The sequence below is a fragment of the Myxine glutinosa genome, chromosome 4 (assembly GCF_964187855.1).
Source record: "Myxine glutinosa chromosome 4, kmMyxGlut1.1, whole genome shotgun sequence".
Classification (NCBI taxonomy): domain Eukaryota; kingdom Metazoa; phylum Chordata; class Myxini; order Myxiniformes; family Myxinidae; genus Myxine; species Myxine glutinosa.
Window position 1 is genome coordinate 10,753,794 of NC_136264.1, and position 22,272 is coordinate 10,776,065.

At 44.0% G+C, this 22,272-nt stretch overlaps 1 protein-coding gene across 1 annotated transcript in view; it reads right to left on the minus strand.

Annotated features, from left to right (window-relative positions):
• LOC137424409 (laminin subunit beta-1) overlaps positions 1-22,272 on the minus strand; it is a 193,138-nt gene that overhangs the window by 32,555 nt on the left and 138,311 nt on the right. Inside the window, exons 24-31 of the mRNA XM_068111835.2 lie at positions 19,978-20,186; positions 18,412-18,508; positions 17,006-17,187; positions 15,216-15,406; positions 8,759-8,943; positions 5,358-5,599; positions 5,006-5,209; positions 4,476-4,620 (exon numbers count right to left, since the gene is read on the minus strand). Coding sequence (XP_067967936.1) covers positions 4,476-4,620; positions 5,006-5,209; positions 5,358-5,599; positions 8,759-8,943; positions 15,216-15,406; positions 17,006-17,187; positions 18,412-18,508; positions 19,978-20,186 — 1,455 coding nt within the window. The remainder of the gene's footprint in view (positions 1-4,475; positions 4,621-5,005; positions 5,210-5,357; positions 5,600-8,758; positions 8,944-15,215; positions 15,407-17,005; positions 17,188-18,411; positions 18,509-19,977; positions 20,187-22,272) is intronic.

Below are 22,272 nucleotides of genomic sequence, written 5' to 3' on the forward strand. Positions count from 1 at the left end.
CTCTCCCCATCTTGTCTACCGCTCCCGATGTTATTTGTTTTATGTGTCTGTTTGTCTTTCTGTGTGATAAATGTTCGCTCTTTCACGAGCCTCGATCTTGTATACAAAAAAAAAAAAAAAAAAAAAAAAAAAAAAAAATGTCCTTGCAATTCATGTCGAAGTATTCTGATGTATCACAATGTCCTTTCCCTGCACGTTATGAGTCTTCATGAACCTTCTTCCAGTAACCTCTTCCTGGTTAAAGGCCTAAATCCAGGCGGACCACAACCTTCAACTCTTTTTGCTCTCTCTTCTCCTTCTTGTGGAACCGCCTTCCAGAGGTCGTGCAATCCCACTCTTCCTCCCAGGACTTCATAATAGGCAGCGCACTACCATCCTGTGCGATTCGAACCCCGGCTGAGCCATAACTTACGGAAACGGAAGGTGCGGTGTTGATGTTCATCACCTTGGTCTTGGTGGTATTAATATTGAGGCCTGTCCTTCTGGCGAGGCTCGCTAGTCTGTCCGTTTTTTCTTGCAAATGTGTGTTCCTTGATAACAAAACAGCTAAATCATCAGCAAAGTCCAGATCTTCAAGTTGGGTGGAAAAGGTCCACTGGGCTCCCCACCCCCTCCCTTACCGCCCCTTACCCCCCCCTCCCAGTCCCTTCTCTCAAATGTTGAGAATCTCTTTCATAAAAATGAAGTCTCAAGCTGTTGGTGAGGGAGGTTAAGATTATCCGCTGATATACGGCATCTATATAATAATAGCGTAAGGACTCGACTTTGTTATCCCTTTTATGCCGCACCCAGTGACCCGATGCCCACGGCACTAATGGATTTACGATCTACGAACCGCGCTCTTTGTTTATCACGTCCAGCCATACTCGAAAAATCTGAATTGGCCGACGTTGGGGCCCAAAAGCATCCGATTAACTGCCGATACGACGCCATCTTACGACGCCATCGTTTTGGCGTCTGCTGGGCGAAGGCGAAGCAAGCCGTCCGCTGATTGGACAGGCGAAGGCGAAAGCAAGCCGTCCACTGAGTGGACAATCCAGAGCATGCATTTGTGCCGGTGTCGGCGATCGTTGTTCATGTATGCACTCTTCATTCTCATCTTTCTTCCTAACTCTTACTCGGACAAGCAAATCCCCTATGCCATCCATAATGGTACACTCTATCCATACACCACATCCTCCCTTCCGTGGATGTTCCACGGGTTTCGGCTAGTCTATATAATAATAGCGTAAGGACTCGACTTTGTTATCCCTTTTACGCCGCACCCAGTGACCCGATGCCCACGGCACTAATAGATTTACGAACCGCGCTCTTTGTTTATCACGTACAGCGATACTCGAAAAATCTGAATTAGCCGACGTTGGGGCCCAAAAGCATCCGATTAACTGCCCATACGACGCCATCTTATTGGCGTCTGCTGGGTGAAGGTGAAGCAAGCCGTCCGCTGATTGGACAGTCGAAGGCGACAGCAAGCCGTCCAATGAGTGGACAATCCCAGAGTGGTACTCTGCCGATTCCTATTACGAATCCATTCATTTTTCAAAAGTATATCGTAGCGTTGTCATTTAAGTAGATTGCAATAAATACGTTGTTCATATATGCACTCTTCATTCTCATCTTTCTTCCTAACTCTTACTCGGACAAGCGAAACCCCTATGCCATCCATAATGGTACACTCTATCCATACACCACATCCTCCCTTCCGTGGATGTTCCACGGGTTTCGGCTAGTTAATAATATTTAGTGAGTGAAGCTGATATTTAGTGATGGATGAAAGAAACAGGACGTTGATCAAGGTATGCTGACCACCGTGGTAACCAAGGAGAAGCTGACATTTCGGGTGTTAACCCTTCGTCAGAGTAAAGATTAATAGCTGAAACGCCAGCTTCTCATTGTTTCCCATGGTGGTCAGCACACCTCGATCAACGTCCTGTTTCTTTCATCCGTTCTTCTACCTGCCTGCCAGGCACTGCCGCAGATCTACACCAGCAAGACTAGTTATTCAATCTGATATTTAGTGAGTAAATCTGACTCTCTGACTCTCTTGAAAATCCTCTGTATCTCTTTGCTGATGACTCTACTCTCTGTCGCTCCATTCTTCATCCCTCAGATCGGCAGTCTGCAGCCTCCTCACTCTCTGCAGACCTGGACAAAATCACAGACTGGGCAAACAAGTGGAACATGTCTTTCAATCCTGACAAATCTCACACTCTTACGATGTCTCTCCGAAAAGACCGACTGGACAACCCTGCCATCCACTTTCTGAATAATCCTCTCCAAGAAGTTCTGTCACTCAAGCTTTTGGGTCTCACTATCTGCCATGATCTTTCTTGGGAAAACCACATTTCAAATCTGGCCTCCAAAGCCAGTCGCCGACTGGGCATCCTCCGTCGTGCGAAGTCCTTCCTTGGCACACCTGAGCTCCTCACCACATACAAGGCTTTCATCCACAGCTCAATGGAATACTGCTCTCCTCTCTGGGCTGGTGCTCCTGCCTCACACCTAGCTCGTCTTCACGCTGTTGAAACCAAAGCATTCAGAATCATTGGAATCTCCCGCGATGAAGCTAACTCCAAGGGCCTCTCACTCACTCGCCGCAGGCAGGTTGGTGGTCTTTCCGTCTTCTACCGACTCCTCTCTGGCCTTGCCCCCCCAGCTCTCTCTGGGCTCTGTCCCGCAAATATTCCTACAGGTTGCACAAGATCTGCCTGCATCCCTCTTATGGTTAAACTGCCAAAATCAAGACTCTCTGCTCACCTTCACTCCTTCATTCCTCTTTTCTCCGCCTCTGGAACAAACTCCCTCACTCTCTTCAATCCCACTCCACCCTCCAGGTCTTTAAAACAGCTGTTCACCACCATCTCTTATCTTCCCCCATCCAAAACCTTGGATCTTTTCTACCCCCGCTAATTTCACCCCAATTCCACTTTTTTGAAATACCAACTTCTGTCCTGGAAGTCCTTGGTGTCCTTGTGTTTTATACTTCTCCCTCTCCCCCCACCCCCCCTTCCCACGCCTCCTCCCCCCAAGCCCTCTCCCTTCCACACATCTCCCTGCTCTCAAATGTTGTGTTTGTGTGCTTCCCCTTCTCTCCCCATCTTGTCTTCCGCTCCCTCTTTTTATATATTTTGTTGGTCTGGTTGATTTGTTTGTGAAGTAAATGTTAGCTCTTTCACGAGCCTCAATTCAGTATACAAAAAAAATATATATATATACAGGTAGTGGACAAAAAAAAAATGGAACCACCTGGGTAAATGAGTGACACCAAGCAACGGCTTCCACACAGGTGTGGTCCATGTGTTGACAAAGCAATTCACATCCCAGCATGCTTAGGGTCATGTATAAAAATGCTGCATAGGCCTGGTGGACTATAATTATGGCTGGTATGGCTGCAAGTGGAGATCCCCTCGGACCCCCAATCCACAGAGCACGTGTGGTCGCCCAATGGTTTGATGAGCATGACAGTGATGTTATCCATATGTCATGGACTTCTCAGTCACCAGATCTAAATCCAATCGAACATTTATGGGATATTCTGGAACGACTCCTGAGACAGTATTTTCCACCTCCATCAAACAGGTGTGAGTTGATTGACTTTCTTGTGGAAAAATGGTGCCGCATCCCTCCTACAGAATTCCAGACACTGGTGGGCTCTATGCCACGATGCATACAGGCCGCACATGGTGGCCCAATGCCCTATTAAGTGACTTTACATTGGTGTTTCCATTTTTGTTCACCACCTCCATGTTAGTGAGCCACGTCATAAGCTATGGACTGTTCTATTTGAATGTCCAGGGGATTTAGAGCAGTCCATAGTGATTGAAGCAATAGGGACTTTAACTGCTTTGGATTAAGGTGGAATATCACCATAGTATCTGAAATCTAGGTAGCTTTCGTGCCATCTTAGATACCAGCACTCGGTAGACCACACACCTCCACCTGGCTGAACAGCTTACGTTTTGTATCCCATTGATAGGCCAGATCTGCATCCGGACCTGAACCAAAATCTAATGTCCCTGTCATCTACCCAACTCATCCACTAAGTTTTGCCATAACCTGTCCAAATTTTTTTTAAATATCATTCTACATCTAGATTTGAACTCCACTCAATGATGAAAAATTACTTTTAAAATTCTAGTATCCTCACCAACATCTCATCAATCTGTCCTTGTCACACACCCAATCTGTCCACCAAATTTTGAATCCATTCATAACTTTTTGAGATATCCTGCTCACAGACAGACAAGCAGACAGACAAACAGACAAACAGACAGACAGCAGTGAAAACATAACCTCCGTGCATCTTCGGGGGCAGAGATAATTATGGTTTCTGGTGGAGGATGTTAATGTTGGACTCGAATAACAGAATAATTCAGGTTGGAGCAAAGTAAACCACACTGCGAAACAATGCGTTGGCCAATTCAAACAATTCGACCATAACAGGACTCCAACATGGAGTAACTTATGTCTCTCACGCTCCAGGAAGTCCTTGATCTGGCTAATGAGTTGTCGCAAATCATGCCCGGAACGCTGAGCCCGATCGCGCGTCGCATTTGCTCGACCCAGTACTTCCTTGGCCTGCTGTTTCACCTTCTCAGACTTGCTCTTTGCAACCTCAACCTGTTAAAGAAGGAAAAACAGAAACCTGTGATACCATTAAAGCATTTACTGTAATCACAAGTATGATACCACAGATCTACCTGCCTTCATAGATTGCCTGGATTTTTTGCAAAAATAATGCTGAATTGTTTCCCAAATTCATGGACATCAGATGTTACAGCAGGACTTCATGGAAGCGTGAATCAGCGGAAAAATTCAGATAAAATATAACCTCCATCCACCTTCGGTGGCGGAGGTAATAACACAACCCTTCACAAAACCACCGCACTACAAAATATTATGCTTCTTCCATTCAACATCTGCATGCAGTAGCTTAAGTAACAATATAATTTGGACACCATGGAGTACGGGAAGTTTAACCAAATGAAAGCAAAACAGGTCCCACCTCTCGACTGAGTTGCTGCACGAGCGCCATGGCTTTTTTCACTTCTTCCTCACTGTCTCGTGCATTTTTAAGTGCATCCGTGGCTGTGGTCACCGTACCACCACAAAGTGGACCTCCACAATGTGGTGAACCACTTGCATCTTTGCAGCCGGGCCCACCACAATGTGATGTCTCACACGGTTCCAGTTCATCACCACCACAAACCTGCCGCAAACACCAGGCCTGTTGAACAGTGTGCTCCCCAGATGGAGTAATAAAGTTGTCAAAATAAGATAATCCGCCCTATGTGTAATCAATCGATGCATGTTTTTCAATGAATGATTTATGACTACGTAAATGTCCACAAACTAACCTTTTTTCCAACCCTACTGATATCCAGTAGAGTAACATCATTAGAAAGTTCTTGTAAATCATTTTGCAGCTCTGCGTTCTTCCGCTCAAATTCCCCTTGACTGCGCTTTGCCAGATCCTCAGCTTGGAGCCGGAGTGCTTGAGACATTTTCACACCTCCTGTCGCATACTCAGTTGAGTTGTTCACACGCTCCTTGGCCACTTGGAATTGCAAGTGTTGCTCACGTACAGTGTCATATGCACCTACACACCAGGTGTAATAGAGAATAGATTTCAAAGTGCGTGAGTCTTCGATGTAGTATTTCTACCTGTGATACGTTGCAGGTCTACAAGAGTTCCACATGGTTGTTGCTGTTGCTGTTGTTGTAATGGTTCTTGTTGTTAGGGGTCGATTTTTTTTTTTTTAAGTGCACCCATTGGTCGGATAGCTGCCAGACCCCACCCACATTTTTCGCTTGACTCCACCCACCATGGCACCCACACAAAATATGGCCGCCATCTTGGTTTTCTGGTGGGGCTAAAACATCAGGCCTGTAGGCCTCTGCTGATTATACAATGCCCGGGTTTGTTGCGTCAGATTTCCATTGGCTTTGTTTGGGCCGAGTGTTACTCATGATGAGGTACCCCAAAAAAATCTAATCATATGTCAAATAAAAATTATTAGTAAGGTTTAATCAAGCCTGTCGGTGCATGCCTTCCTAAAAAAAATTGTGTTACGTAATTTTTTATCGACCCCATATTGGGTTAAGCAATCCGCCGTATCCATGCAGAATTTAGGCTCAAACATTTACTTAGTGCTGTTATGGGATAGTGCCGTGTTGGAGTGTCGGTTCTGGGTCGCAATTCCAAACTCAGGATACTCGACTGAGTATGCAGGAATTAGGAATTCAGCCAGGGTACGCAGCCAATCATGAAGATGCGATGCATGATGTGAATTTCGCCACAGAAATTACAGGAAAATTCATAAAGTTCCATTTATTGATTAAATGACACATTTTTTCCCATTGAAGTACAATATAATAAAAACTATTTTGTCAAGATATAGGAATTTTCTGTCCTAAATCTTTGTTTTATTTTAAAGACAATGATTATTTTAATTATATTTCAGGATACAAAATGATATTTTTGATGAAAAAAGGAAAATGTGTAATCTTAAATTAGTCATCTCCATATGCTTCAGGAAGTTCATGGCTGTTCAATTCCAATTTACTGCCAGTGTCTTCGCTGATGGGTCGAAGCAAAAGAGAGCATGTTGAACTTCACAAAAACATTGCATGTCTATCTGTGAGTCTCAATGAGAATGTAAAATTAAGCAAAACATGCAAAAAATGATCTTTTTTTAAACATGTTGCTGCTGCTGTCATGGTGGTTGTGGTTCCGGTTCAGGTTGTTGGTGTTGGTGTTGCTGTTCTCATTCCATGTACTTTTATATATATATTTTCCATTACTTCAAGATGTAGCCTGGTGTTGGCTTAGCGGTTAGGGTGCCGGCTTGGGATCCTAGGATCCTGGGTTCGAATCCCGATCGATCGCTGAATTAACGCCAGCGGGGTTGACTCAGCCTGTCATCCTTCCGAGGTAGGCAAATTGAGTACCAGCTTGCTGGGATGAATGATCACGGTGTGTACCCCGATTTAGAATAGGTACACCGTATCCCTGCGCATCGTAAGAGGGGACCAAGGGTTGGCGTCAGGAAGGGCATCCGGCTATAAAAACATTGCCTCAAACAGGGAATCATGATCGTCATGGGGCCCGCAAGGCCAACCCCCGCCCTAGCGGGGAAAATGGCCTTAAAACGATCATTCATTCATTCATTCACTTCAAGATGTATTACTATATATAATTTTGTGTGCTCCTTTTGTGCCAGTCACACTTTATTCTGAAGGGTTCCTGTTGTCGTAGAATTATAAAAATGGTACCTTTGGAACCGTTACATTGAGGACCAAGTCCTGCTAAAGGGCAGAATTGTAATTAATCAGACGATATTTTACAACATTGAAATTTTTGTTACAGGTAAGTCGAATATTAGCTTTCCCGTAAGATTTCTATTATTCTATGACAGCAAGAACCCTTTCGAATGAAGCTGAACACACGGACGGACTCTGCTCCATTTAGAAATACTAGGGCATGCCCGTACTATATATATATATCTAAAATTATATCCCCCCCCTCTATTTACATGAAATGGTTTGGTCCAAAGCGAACGGCTTGCGAGTGGTGACAATCCCCCCCCTCTATTTACATGAAATGGTTCGGTCCAAAGCGAACGGCTTCCGGAGTTTGGTAAAGAAATCGCCATCGCGTACACAAACGCGCAGGAAAGCGAATGAATCGCAAATTCGTTTTTATTAGTTTTAAAACATCGTTTAACGCCAACATAGCGCCAACATAGTTTGCAAACGTGAAATAAATGAATACGCTCTCAAATGTGCCATCCGAGGCAGAGTGTGTCCTCCACGTTCGGCACACGCGATCGTTCGCTGCTCTCTGATTGGTTGAATCGTTTTTTGGACATAGCTCGGTAAGTAATTGTCCGATTAATATGAAACCTTGAAAAGGCACATCCTCGGGTCCCCAGCAATATACCTGGCAAGTTTTAAGTATATCGGACCGGTAGTTGTCGAGAAACAGCGGTCACAGACAAACAAACAAACGTACAGACGTACAGACAGACAGACAGAGATTACTGGAATTATAGATAGACTAGGGCATTGCCCGTACTATATCTATATCTAAAATTATATCCCCCCCCTCTATTTACATGAAATGGTTTGGTCCAAAGCGAACGGCTTGCGAGTACGGTGACAATCCCCCCCCTCTATTTACATGCAATGGTTTGGTCCAAAGCGAACGGCTTCCGGAGTTTGGTAAAGAAATCGCCATCGCGTGCACAAATGCGCAGGAAAGCGAATGAATCGCAAATTCGGTTTTATTAGTTTTAAAACATAGTTTAACGCCAACATAGTTTGCAAACGTGAAATAAATGAATACGCTCTCAAATGTGCCATCCGAGGCAGAGTGTGTCCGCCACGTTCGGCACACGCGATCGTTCGCTGCTCTCTGATTGGTTGAATCGTTTTTTGGACATAGCTCGGTAAGTAATTGTCCGATTAATATGAAACCTTGAAAAGGCACATCCTCGGGTCCCCAGCAATATACCTGGCAAGTTAAAAGTATATCGGACCCGTGGTTGTCGAGAAACAGCGGTCACAGACAAACAGACGTACAAACGTACAAACGTACAGACAGAGATTACTGGAATTATAGATAGATAACATTATATCAGGTCGTGTTCTTTTACAACACCAACAGGTCACCAGTTTTCCTGTTATAGTGGTTGTATTGTAACAACAATGTTGTGCATCTTCTGAAACAGGATATCTCAATTTCCTTTAATCTCACCCCTGTAATTTGAGTTCTTTATGAAGTCCAGCTCATTCTCAGCATTGTTCAGAGAGCGGTTGAGCCTGCGTACATCCTGCTCAAGTTCTGAGACGTGTGCGGATAGGTTGCTGTGTTGGTCCTGACTCTTGGTCAACTCCAATTCAAGCGGTGTGAGGCGGTTTGTGAGGTCATCGATCGCTTTCCTGAAAATCAAAAAGTTACTTCTATTTATCCTTCTTCCACATGAACACAATTTCATGTTACTTGCATGTCTCTTTCAACTTCTCAAGGTTAAATGTCGGTTATATTGGTCTTGTTCTGCCAAGTCTATGATGCTCGTACCTTATCAATTTTCACGTTAAAATGCAGACTGTAACATACTTGAAACGCAATATTCACAATCACAGGGAATTTATCACTTAAAATGTTATGTGTGTCTGTGTGTGTAATGTGTAATATATCTCTATAATAAACCAGGACTGCCTGTCTGTTTGTCCCCGATCTACTCCCTCTGATTTGGGGTTAGCCCCACCAAACTTTCTGTGGAACCTTTTGGGGTCCCAGCTTTGTTTATATGTGTTCTATGAATGGTCACATCTTTTAATTTACAAACTCCAAACTCGGAGTACACATACAACTTTGTGTGTGTGTGTGTGTGTGAGGAAGGGGGAGGGCGAGGATTGGGGGGGGGGGGTGGAGGGTGGGGCTTGGGTTAACATAGGCTATATGGCTGCGGCCTCACATGGGGGTCTTTGGGGGTGGGGGGGGGGGGGCAGAGGAGATAAATTCTCTATATGTGTACCGTGTAGCGCCACCTTATGGTAGTGGCAGAGGTTATTACAATTCTCTTTTTTACCTGGGCAATGCTGAAGTTAAAGCACTCTTCACATGGGTAAATTTGTTCTCCCTTCCCCCTCCCCATTCCACTTGAAGTTATAGAGGAGGCACACACACACTGACTGACTGACACACATTGCTCCCTCAGTTTTGCAGACACACATTGTATTTTATTATCATAGATATACAAGTCAGAAAACATATTTAAAATTTTCAAGCGATGGTCATGAGAAACGATCATGTGAAAAATCCCTAAATCTTTCCTTTGAATAATGGTTGTCCCTAGAAAAGACACGAAATTTGTGTGTGTGTGTGTGTGTGTGTGTGTGTGTGTGTGTGTGTGCGTGCAGAGCGGATTTACAATGGCTCCAATGGTGCTTTGGCACTAGGACCACAATCAGATGGTGCCCATATTGCCCAAGATAGATTTTTAATGTGTGCACATTCTGGTACATTTAAATAAAGAATATATATAGAATATAATGCTACTTTTAAAAAACATACTATTTAAATTGAAAAAACATACCATTTCCAAATCTGAGATTTCTACCACTACCATTTCCTGGCATGTGACATCACCACACTGTTAATGGCATACATTCCAGTTCCAGTATGGTAAGCTTGCATTTTACACGTGTTGTGTTTGTGCATTTTTGGAGTAGGGTGCCTGTCATTTATACCATTTTTAAATTTGCGTCCATCAGCGATTGGAATTACGTGGCTTGAGTGCGTGAGTAACGAAGCCAAGAAGGCTGCAAAGAAAGAGGTAGCAAAGGTGCAGGAGGCATGTAGGAAAATGTTCGGAGAACGCTTGGATTCGGAAGAAGGTCAGAGAGCAGTATTAGGATTGCAAAGCAGATAGCGAAAGAGAGGTGTGATGTGATGGGGGTGAGTTGCTTGAAGGATGAAGTGAGACAAATCGTTGTCGACCCAGATGGAATTAAAGGAAGATGAAAGAGATATATGGAAATACTGTTGAATGCAGAGAATGAATGAGATGGCAACATAGAGAGTAACCCAGTTTTAGGACCGGCAGAGAAGATAACTGAGAAGGAAGTTGAGGAAGCGATAAAAGCAATGAAGAGTAGAAGAGGGGGAGGGCCGACGGGAGTTGTGGGAGATATGTTGAAGGCAGCAGGAAGTTGGGGTGTGAAGAGAATGACAGAGATCTGCAATCTGGTGGTAAAAGAAGGCCGCATTCCAGTGGCTTGGGAACTGAGTACCCTCGTCCCTCCATACAAGGGGAAAGGTGACCCACTGGGGTGTGGCTCGTATCGAGCGATAAAGTTATTGGAGCATGGAATGAAGGTATTGGAAAGGGTGTTGGAGAGGAGGATAAGGAAGAAGGTGAAGATCGACGAAATGCAGTTTGGATTTATGCCAGGAAGAGGAATGACAGACACGCTCTTTATTGTAAGGCAGTTGCAGGAGAAGTACATGGAGAAGAGGAAGAAGTTGTTTCTTGGGTTTGTTGATCTGGAGAAAGCATTCGATAGGGTTCCACGCGAAGTAGTGACATGGGCATTGAGGAAGTTAGGCGTGGAGGAATGGTTGATCAGAGTAGTGATGGCAATGTACGAGAGAGCGCGCACAGCTGTAAGGACGAAGGGCGGGAACAGTGGTGAGTTTGAGGTGAAGTTGGGAGTGCATCAGGGGTCGGTACTAAATCCGCTACTATTAGTAGCTGTGATGGAGGTGCTGGCTCGGAATGTAAAGGAGGGTTTACCGTGGGAGTTGTTGTATGTATATGATCTGGTGTTGATTGCGGAAAGTATGGATGGACTGAAGGAGAAGATGAACAAGTGGAAGGAATGTATGGAGACAAAAGGTCTGAAGGTGAATATCGGAAAGACGAAGGTGATGGCAAGTGGTAAAGCATGTGGTGAGGTGGAAAGAACTGGGAAGTGGCCGTGTGCTATGTGCAGGAAGGGTGTCGGAGTGAACTCCATTCAATGTACAATGTGCGCTGAATGGGTTCATCAGGAATCTCCCAGGAATCTCAACACTCGGACCAAGTGTGCAGGAGGTATATTGGGATCGTTAAGATTAATCATGCATGAGGAGGGGTCAGCGCATCGGCCAGTAGCGCTGTTTCAAGGAATAACACTACAAAGCTAGCCATGAACAACTCAGGGCATTTCAACTTACATTCGTCTTCATATACTTTCTTCAAAGAACACAGAACTCAAAACATTTCCCCAGTTTCCCAAGCTGCGCTTCAGAGAAAGGCAAGGACAGGCGGAGAGCTGCTCATAAGGAAAGACTGTTGACACAAGGTCAAACAAAGATTTTGTCAACAGCTTTTCAAAACCAGACAGTCGGATGCTGGGGAGCCAAATGGGTCAAACTGCCCCCATTAGCCTGGGAATCGACTGAAATCCCTTACAATCGTACAGGTGATATGAGGACCGGGGAGTGATTGCTACATTCAAGGTGTATTATCTCCAAAGAACATTTGCAAACCTGATAATGATTTAATGATTTGCAGGTGAAATAAACTGATAATGATCAGATGACTGTAAAGGAATTCTGGAATGCCTTTAGAATAAGGGATGTTCGATGTAATGTTGAGGAATGTTGGAGGGAAGTCACCCGTTCCGGTATGAATGGTGTATGGTGGAAACATTGTCCTCAATTTGTTCATGGGTTTAAGGGTTTCAACGTGAATAATGATGTGTTAAAAACACGACGTAACATCGTCAAAATGGCCAAGACAGACTGTTGGCTTAGATGAGGTGGAGGAGGTGATGTCGAGGAGTTGCTGGACTCGTACTGGGAGGAGCTCTCAAATGAGGACCTACTACTGCTGGAGAAGGAACACCAGGTGAAAAATTATAATTTAAATAAAATAAACCACTGTAATCGTAAAAAATAGTCCTGAGTGGGCTGACGGTTATCTCTCCTGAGGTTATAGTTCAGACCTCTGCAGATTTTGGGGACCCCCCCCCCCCACCCCACTCCTCCCCCCGCCACACTCCTCAGGAGCCCCCGAACCTCTAGGAGGTCACCTGATCCGAAATAGAGAAATCCCAGACAGAGCGATTCTGCGGACCATCAAGAAGAAGGGCTGTATCAGGTTTCACAGCAATTGGTTGATAAACAAGGGATGAGTAGGGATTAGAAGTTTCAGGGAGGAACTCCCCAACCCCCTCCCTGGTGGATCCGAGCAGCACCCATGATCCGAAAAAAAATTCCAAGCCTGAGCGATTGTGGAGGCAACTGTCTTGTATTCATCTGCCACGTTTCAGAACAATCAGCCGGGTGATAAGGAAGAAGTAGAAAAAATAGCAAAAGGTTAATGGACGGATGGACAGACAGATGGACGACCAGACGGACAGGCGTCTGGTCATCACGACCCATTTTATAAGTTAATCTCTTCAAGAATCGAGATGAAATGACCTAAAAATAGGACAATAAAAATGAGGATTGATGCAGCATTCCCACGAACATCCTCCTCTTACATTATTTCTTATGGGGAAATTACTTTTTAATTCACACGTTTTTCATTTACACGACTATCTTCAAGAACGCAATTAATCAAGAGGTTGCTGTACCACACATGCAGATTTTGTTTTGCAATGATTCCCCAAATGGGGGCCCACAAATGTGTTTGGCGCCAGGCCCACAAAAGGTTAATCTGGCCCTGTGTGCATGTGCGCATTTGATACAACTTTTAACACACAGTGTCACGTGATCAATTACTTCTCCAACCACGGAAAGAAGTACTCCATGCAAAAAGGTGTTCCATGCAAAACAACAACCTTGGCAACAAATCTTTACTGCTTGTAGACGACGCCCCTGCGCATCTTCAGCATATGGAAGACGGGTGTGAAAATGTGCTGGTAGTATTTTCGCCACCCAATACTACCTCACCTTTACAGCCCACCAATCAGGAAGCAATCGTTTTTGAAGCCGATTATATTAAGCGTACCATGCAGCAGCTCATCAAGGAAATCGACGGCAAGGAAAAGCCATCAATCAAGGAGTTTCGGTGAGCATACAACATAAAAAAGGCTTTGGAAAACATTAAGGATTCATGAGCGGAGGTGAGCAACTGTACAATGAACACTGTGCAGAGGAAACTGTGGCCTGAATATGTGTCCACAATTTCACAGGGTTTGCTGATGTTCCATTGATCAAAAGACAAATTGTCGACCTGATGAAGCAGGCTGGTTTTGATGAGGTTGATGGAGAGGACATGGAGGACTCACTAGAGTCTCATGCAGAACCCTTTAGCAAGAGGCTCTCATGGAGTTGGAACAGCAGCGGGCTGAAGAAGAAGAAGATGCTGTGACCCCTCAATTCAAGCAGCTCACCATGAAAACCCTCTGTCAAATTCACAGCACGCTTGAGCAGGCCTTATAATTTGTTATCGAGCAAGATCCAAATGTTTAAAGGAGCATTGATTTTAGCTGTGATATTAATGATGCCCATCGTTGCTACGCCAACACTCGGAGAGGACAAACGTTGTCTGTTGTCTATTGTTTATAATATTAAATGTTTAAAATCTATTTATTTGGGTATATATCTGAAACACTGGCCAAAAACGCATCCCCCCATTAATACATGGGTTGCTATGGGAAAATAGGTTTCGTCTAACGTAATTTCGCTTTCACTGGGTTTTGCAGGAACGCAACGCTTGCAATAAGCGAGGACTACCTGTATATACTGTAATTCCTCGCATAACGCGGTTTCACACAATGCAATATTTTTTTATTAAGCGGCTGATAAATCTAGGACCATTTTTCATATAGCGTGTAAATTTTCGTTATTACGTGATTGCCGGCAATCACCACGATGTCACTTAGCACCGACTGAACTAGTCCGAGATGGGCCGTGGGATTCCCAGCATGCACGGACGAATACCAAGCGCTTGTACTTACAGAATCTACCTTCCTAATGATGCATACAAATGCCGATAAAATCAAAGTGAATGCTCAGTGTTACTTTTTTACGGCAACAACATTTTCTGCAATAAAGTGAGTCGTTCGTGATCGGGAATCATGGAGAAGATGGAATGCTTGGACGCACAACCTCCACCTACTATGTTGTTTATTGTGGGAAAATAACTTTCGTTTTACATTTTTTCAGCTAACGTGGTAAATTCTCAGAACACAACTATGCGTCAAATGAGGAATAACCGCATAAGTAGTCCCAGTCACCAAATATAGTACTGTAGTACCACCTTTTAGAGGCCATTTTCCCCCGCAGAGCAGGGGTTGGCCTTTTTGGGGCACAGTGGTCCCCTTTTTGAAGCAATGTTTTATGGCCGGATGCCCTTCCTGCCGCCAACCCTGTTAGTCGCCTCTTGCAACACACAGGGGATTACCAGTGAGCTGGTTCTCAATTTGCCGACTTCGGAAGGATGACAGGCTGAGTCAACCTCCCTGGCGTTAATTCAGCAATCGACCGGGATTCAAACCCAGGATCCTGGGATCCCAAGCCGGCACCCTAACCGCTAAGCCAACACAAGGCTTAAAAAAATATAGTACTGTAGTCCCTTCAGCAAAAGGTTATGCTCCAATTTCAACACAATTGTGCAAATATAAATAAATCATGAAGATGATAACGACAATCGTTTTTGTTGTTGTTGATGTAGCAGACATCATCATAAGCCAAGAATTAAAATATCACATACCGCAACTCCTCCATGACATTCATGAGCTCCGTAATGGTGTGTGTTGTGGCATTGCGAGCATCCACTATTTTCTGCACCATGCCCAGTTTGTGCTCCAACATGCGGAAATCCGTCTCAAATGCTTCCTCAGCACCACTTTCCATCAAGTGCTGGATCCTTCCAGCAAGGCCCTGTAGCTCATCACCAAGGCCCTAATATATGCATCACAGCATGCCCAATTAAGAGTCAGGATCAAGTTGGTGTTATACAGAACTTCAAATTCCAAGAAAGTATAACAAATGCTAGCAACACCTGCTAGGTTTGTGACTGTAGGGATAGGTGGCTACAATGAACAATGTCTACTCGAGGCAATTTCATTAAAGTGATGGATATCTTCTGTTATGTTAATTTGCCCGTCCCTGTCGTCCATGAAAGTAGCTACTCAGCTACCATATAAAACAGTCAGTTTGTGTGTTTGTCTGTCCCCCTTCATAAGGGAATGTTTTAAACGCCAATCTTGTAACACGAATGTGTGTTCACTACGGTCTATTTTTGAGGATAAAACAAACTCGAAAAACATTTTCCATAAAAGACTAATTTTATGTTTCTTCTATTGGAATTGTAGACGGTGACTTGCAAATCGAGCCTCAAGGGCGGTGTACAGAAAAGTTTTTTTTAAATAACAATAAATACGAGACGCAGGGAGGTGAAATTCGCTGCACGTGATGTGCAGCATGCGTAGAGTAAAACGAGTGTTCAATTACATCCGTATAATGTCTAATAAATAAAGAAGATATAAGCACACCTGACACTAGGCCGAGGTTTCAAACTTTGGCACGCTCACTCGGCTGCATCGTCGAATAACTTGTTCCAACCCGTCGTTTTTGATGGGCTTTATATGAGTTACCACATAACCAGATCTTTCCCTTTCAATTTCCCAGATATTGTTCTGTCTACCATCAGTCCATCCATCCTCGTCCACGCATTTGCACCTACCTGAATTCTCCTCCATATCTCTGCCTCTGACTTACCATCACCGGTCACTGTTCCCCTTAGATACTCAAACCTATTTCCTTGTCTGATTTCCTTCCCCTCTAAGCTGATTTATTTTCTCTGCTGCCAAACCCACATCACCTCCATCTTCTCCATGTTCATTTTCAGCCCATGCTTCCCAAATGCCTCCTTCCACTCCCCCAGTATTCTTGCATCTCCTGCTTAATCGACACCACAATAGCCAGATCATCCACATACAATATCCTCCCCAGAACATCCCTCTTGTTCACTTCCTGTTTACCAGCTCCATCACCATGATAAACAGGAGTGGGCTGAGAGCGCTTCCGTGCCTCAAACTGATGTTCAAACTGAACTCCTCCGACATCCCAGGATCAACCAAAAGTCTTTCCTTCCTTCCCTTGTACATCACACCAACCTAACTTTTGCTTCCGACACTCCAATAAATCTCAGTGTCGCCATCATCATCGTCTCTCTTGGGACAGTGTTGTAGCTTTCGGGATGGCCGGACAGTATTTGCTCGAGAACTATGGAGTTGTTATGCAGTGTCGCGCACTCCGTTCTGTTTGAGTGCTAGCTAGCTTCAGCACTTTGAATCAAGGGAGTCACTTGGCGAGTGGTAAGCGAGTCACGTGCTAATGGAACACACCCAAGTACACTTTCACGTGAATTACGAGGACATCAGTAGACAATGGATAAACACATGGTGTTTAGGATTTTAAATCTGAGTTCACCACACCATCAGCCAGAGGCTCAGATGGCAACACTAACAGACCAACAGGTGCAGCTGTCCAACTCACCTGCACTATGCGGTCCCAGTCACCAAAGCATGTGTGGCATGGCGAGCAATGTGGGAAAGTGCCCGAGAATCCACGGGCGCATTGATCACAACGGACGCCAGCAACACCAGCTCGGCACACACAGTGCCCACTCCGTCGATCACACTGTTGCGTTTTAGCACCATGCGGGTCACAGTCGCAAGCTACGCCAAAGAAACATCACGTAAATGATTTTTATTACTTGCAAAATCGAAGATTTTTCAAGTACTGTATATTGCTCGGTTGCGTTTGTGGTTCTGTCTGTCTGTCTGTTTGTCTGTCTGTTTGTCACCGGCCTACAGGTCGCGATTCAAAACCGATCGTCAGAAAACTTCACCAAGTTGAATAGGTCGTCCCAATTGAGAAGCCTATTGATTTTGAGGTCAAAGGGCAAAGGTCATCTGGAGGTCAAATTTCTAAAATCGCCATTTTAAATCCGATTGACTTGAAAATTGAATAGCATTTGTATATCGAGTCACTAAATTGGAAAATGAAGTATTTTTGAGGTCAAAAGGTCAAAGGTCAACTCAAGGTCAAATATTAAAAATCATCAATTTTCATCTGAAAAGCCGTCAATTTTCAACCGATTGACTTGAAAATTGAACAGCATCTGCATATCGAGTCACTAAATTGGGAAACATACTATTTCTGTGGTCAAAAGGTCAAACGTCAACTCAAGGTCAAACTTCCACAATCACTTTACATCTGAAAAGCCGTCAATTTTCAACCAATTTACTAGAAAATTGAACAACATTTGCATATTGCCTCACTGAATTGGGAAACCAACTATTTTTGAGGTCAAAGGTCAACTGAAGGTCAAACTTCCAAAATCATACATTTTCATCTGAAAAAACCATCAATTTTCATCTGATCGACTTGGAAATTGAACAGCATTTGTGCATGGTCTCACTGAATTGGGAAACCAACAATTTATGAGGTCAAAAGGTCAAAGGTCAACTCAAGGTCAAACTTCTAAAATCATCATTTTTCATCTGAAAAATCGTCACTTTTCATCCTGTTGACCCGAGCTTTGATCAATATCGTAAATTTTAATCTTCATGAAATGGACAATTTGCTGTATTAATGGAAAACTTTTTGGGGGGGGGGGGGGTGGTGGATTTTGCAAGTATCGTGCTCCACATGACGTCTTCTTGTTTATTTATTGATATTAAATTGTTCAAGAATAGCTCAGTGGTTCTTGTGTCATCCATTGAATCCAGTAGTCTCCAGTAAAAATGTATTATTGACCAGTATATTTATTGATTATATTGAGTTTGACAATTATTAATACTCACATAATCAATGTGACAAATAACAAATTATTTCATAGAGTATATAAGCCCAGCAATAGCATTGTACGGCCTGTGACCATGTCATGTGTACAGTACCAGTGCACATGATATTTGGATCTCCATAATACAGCTCTCGGCACTCCGTGCATGTACGGCCACCAAAGCCTGCCCGGCACTCGCAATGTCCACTCATCTGCAAAAGGACAAGACAAAGAGGGGAAAAAACCAAAAGGAATTATGTACAAGTACAGATACATTCAAAGGAAACCACCCCCATGCAAAATAATTAAATAACATATCATCCAGCATGGATGCCTTTGGCACCCGGCGATGATGCAGTGCAGCAGATGGAGGTAGAATTGGGAGGGAGCGGTGTACAATAATTGATTGATTTATAGCATAATTAAAATAAATAAATGATAATCGTAAAATAATTAATTTCTTAATCAATTGGCTAATAGCATACCTAAATCACCACTGCTTCATCCGAATCCATAATTTTTTGAGTTAATTAAATGGTTGAGTAATTAATCGAAAAATTAAATAATATAATGAATGATTTTTTCATGAATCAATAAATCAAAAATATCCTTTATATCCAAATGACTTGGTCATTGTCGTGTCCAAATATCAGCTTCCTAACTCAAAAGGTGCCTGAGATATTGCCCAGATGAGAAAGGAAATAAATAAGTACTTAATGAATCGATAATAATTAAATAACTCATCAATTAAGTGATTAATCAAGAAATAATAAATACTGTTTTTGCCAAAGCTCTTGCTCACTATTTTGCCCAAATTTCAGCTTCTTAGCTCAAAGGATGGCGATATCGCCCAGACAAACAAATAAACAAACAAGAAAATGAAAAATCACAAATAGAGCGACATTTGGCAAAAGAGAACACAGTAGAATGGCACTCAGTAGAGAATCCTTTTGACCTCACAGATAATTGGTGGTTGAATTATGTGACCTGATATGCTGCAAATCGTCTTCAACTTTTAAGTTAGTCAGATGAAAATTGAGGATTTTAGAGATTTGAAAAGGTTGTTGACCTTCGGCCATGTTGATCTTTTGGCCTATGTTGACCTTTTGGCCTATGTTGATCTCAAAATTAGTTGGTGATTGGTTTCAGTTAGCTGACATGAAAATCCTATTAAAATTTCAAGTCAATTAGATGAAAATTGAGTATTTGAGAAATTAGAAAAAAAGTGGTTTTGAAAATTTGAAAAAAAAAGAAGAAACACACACACAGTACATACACAGACACAAACACAAACACACACACACACACACACACACACACAAACACACACACACACACACATACACACACAAGTGTGTGGGAGACGGGCTAATAAATACAGAAAACCGTCCTGTGGTCAGCAGGTAATTTTAAATGCGCCGCTTCTTGCCAGTGGGGGGATGGCACCATCTCATGGTCATGGGTCCAGGCTGAGGGAGCCCACACGTAATACAGTGAGAAAGTGGGAGGGCTATCGGGACACCGCTCCACAGGGCCAGGGGGTCACACCCAGTGCGGGACAGCCATTTTATGAAATAAAATAAGAATAACCGAAAAGGGATGAGATCCACACGACCACTGGCATCCTACTTCATCATATTTTAATTGTTGTTGGAATGACCATCAAACACGAGGTACAAACCTCATTACAGGATGCACCGAACGATTTCTCTGGGTCACAGGCACATGGCGCACAGCCCTGAATGCCTTCTTCCCGCCAGTAGGTCTCAACACAGCGGTCACAGCGCTTCCCAGTCACATGCGGGAGGCAGAGGCACTGTCCACTCATTGCATCACACTCACATCCATCATTGGGGTGGCACTCTGAGCCGGCATGATCACACTCACAACCTGCGGTACGGAAAGGAGACAAAAGGACGCTTACTGGACAGATCCACAAATTTGGAATATAACAACTATTGTATTAAAAAAAGTGTTGTTGATGTTGTGACTTGTATTTTTGCAATAGATTCATATATTGTAATGCCTTTGGATTGATGGGAAACCACATAGTTGGTAAAACTTTTTCATGGATATGCCAGGTGACAAGAGGGCAGAAAGGCAACAAACTGGCAGTGGGGAGAGAGGTAGATGCAATAAACGAGGACATGAATAAAGAGGAAAAGAGGAAAGAGAGGAGAGGAAAAAGCGTCATCTGCAAGTCATAGGGTCGGGTTGTGGGGTTCAATGGGGGTCCATCATATCACAGCTGGGGATGGCGGAATACGTGAGAATGTGATGCATCCTGGAGGAAAGAGTGGAATTGAACAGCCGCAGGTGTTTCAACAAACGGGGAGAAAAAGGAACAAAAGAATGGAGGTGGACAGGCTTCCACATCTGCACACACAAGAAACATGTCATTATCAATACTAGTGGGGTCATCCATGGGAATCCCACAGGCATGGAGGTGTATTGTTGAGATCGGTGCAGCCGTTTGTGCGGTACCCGGGACAATAACGGGACAATACCCGGGACAATAATAACCCGGGACAATAACGTTAGGCAGGAGTCCAAATCTGAAAATGCTGGAGACCAAAGCTGAAATTGGAAAAACAATATAGCCCATTTTACTCCAGGGGGTCCCAGGATTACCCACCCAAAATCTTGTTGCGATTGGTTCAGCCGTTTTTGCGGTACCTGGGAATGGACGGACGGACGGACAGACAGACAGACAGATGCACAGACATTTGGTGAATTATAGTAAGATAATATTGATCATATCTTACCCACACATACACCAATCGAGGCTGATGACCCTCAAGTCCGTGTTTTGGGTTGTATCTTGTTTTCTCCCCTTCACATTTTCATTTTGTTGATTACTCTAGTATGTGACTCTATAATTACTCTAGTATAATATTGTTGCAGATCTCCCACGTCGGCCTTCCCCTTATCAAGGGGGGATTAATCCCCTTGTCCTTCTTACTAGCCGACGTGATCCGGAGCTATCACGTTCCTTCCGGTCGGTGTTAAATAGGGTTGTTGGTCGAATTTAGTCCTATTACTTAAGTACTAACACCGACCGTGAAGCAAGGAGATAACCCCACCCGAACCACGGCGTTAGTGGACACGCCGAGCGAAGCGAGCCGCGATTCGGGCCGTTAACAGGTACTAAACCCGATTCTAAGCGGTTGTAATCGTGCCACGCTTACCCAATTGAAGAAAAGACTGATACGGTCGAATTGAGAGGAAACCCAGGAAGAACAGGTAATTTATTACACTTTGTACAAATAAGAAGAGGAAGGAAAAGAAAGAATGTACAGGGAAGAGGAAGAAGCAGATACACAGGGCAGCCTTAATAACAGTCTTAACTTATCCCTGGACACGGGCCCGTTCACTCTCAGACTCGCTCTCAGGGTCACTCACACGGGGTTTGAAGATGGTCGGGTTGAGGGTCCAAGGGTCCACAGCTCGTCCGGTCCCCGACTCGTACCGTGTAGATGGTGGGATACGACAGGAAGCTCTCCCCGTGGCGTAGGCGCAAGACGGACAATTATATAGCGGGGGATAGGTAAGCTGGCGATCAGACGGCGTACGTAATATGTGTACCGGCGCCTTTACACGCGCTCCCGGTATTACTATGATCGATCCAAGCGCCCTTCACCAACGTCCTTCTCACGTTGCAGTTCTCTGCAGCGTGTGCCGCGCGCCCGCCCTTTGTAAAATGCTTGCCACAGCGCGTCTCTCCCTCTCGTAACTACTCAACTCCGATCAGGTCAAGACTCGAGCACCTGTCTCATAGTTTTGATCAAGCCCTCTCTCTTTTCGCTCATAACTCGGGTACAATGTTCAAGCCCTCTCTCTCCTCATAACTCGTTCACAATGATCACAGTTGCGTCCGTCCTCACAACTCAGGTACAATGTTCAAGCCCTCTCTCTCTCCTCATAACTGTTCAACAGACTTTGTGAGCGCCTCTCCCTTCTCAGAACTGAGGTGGGG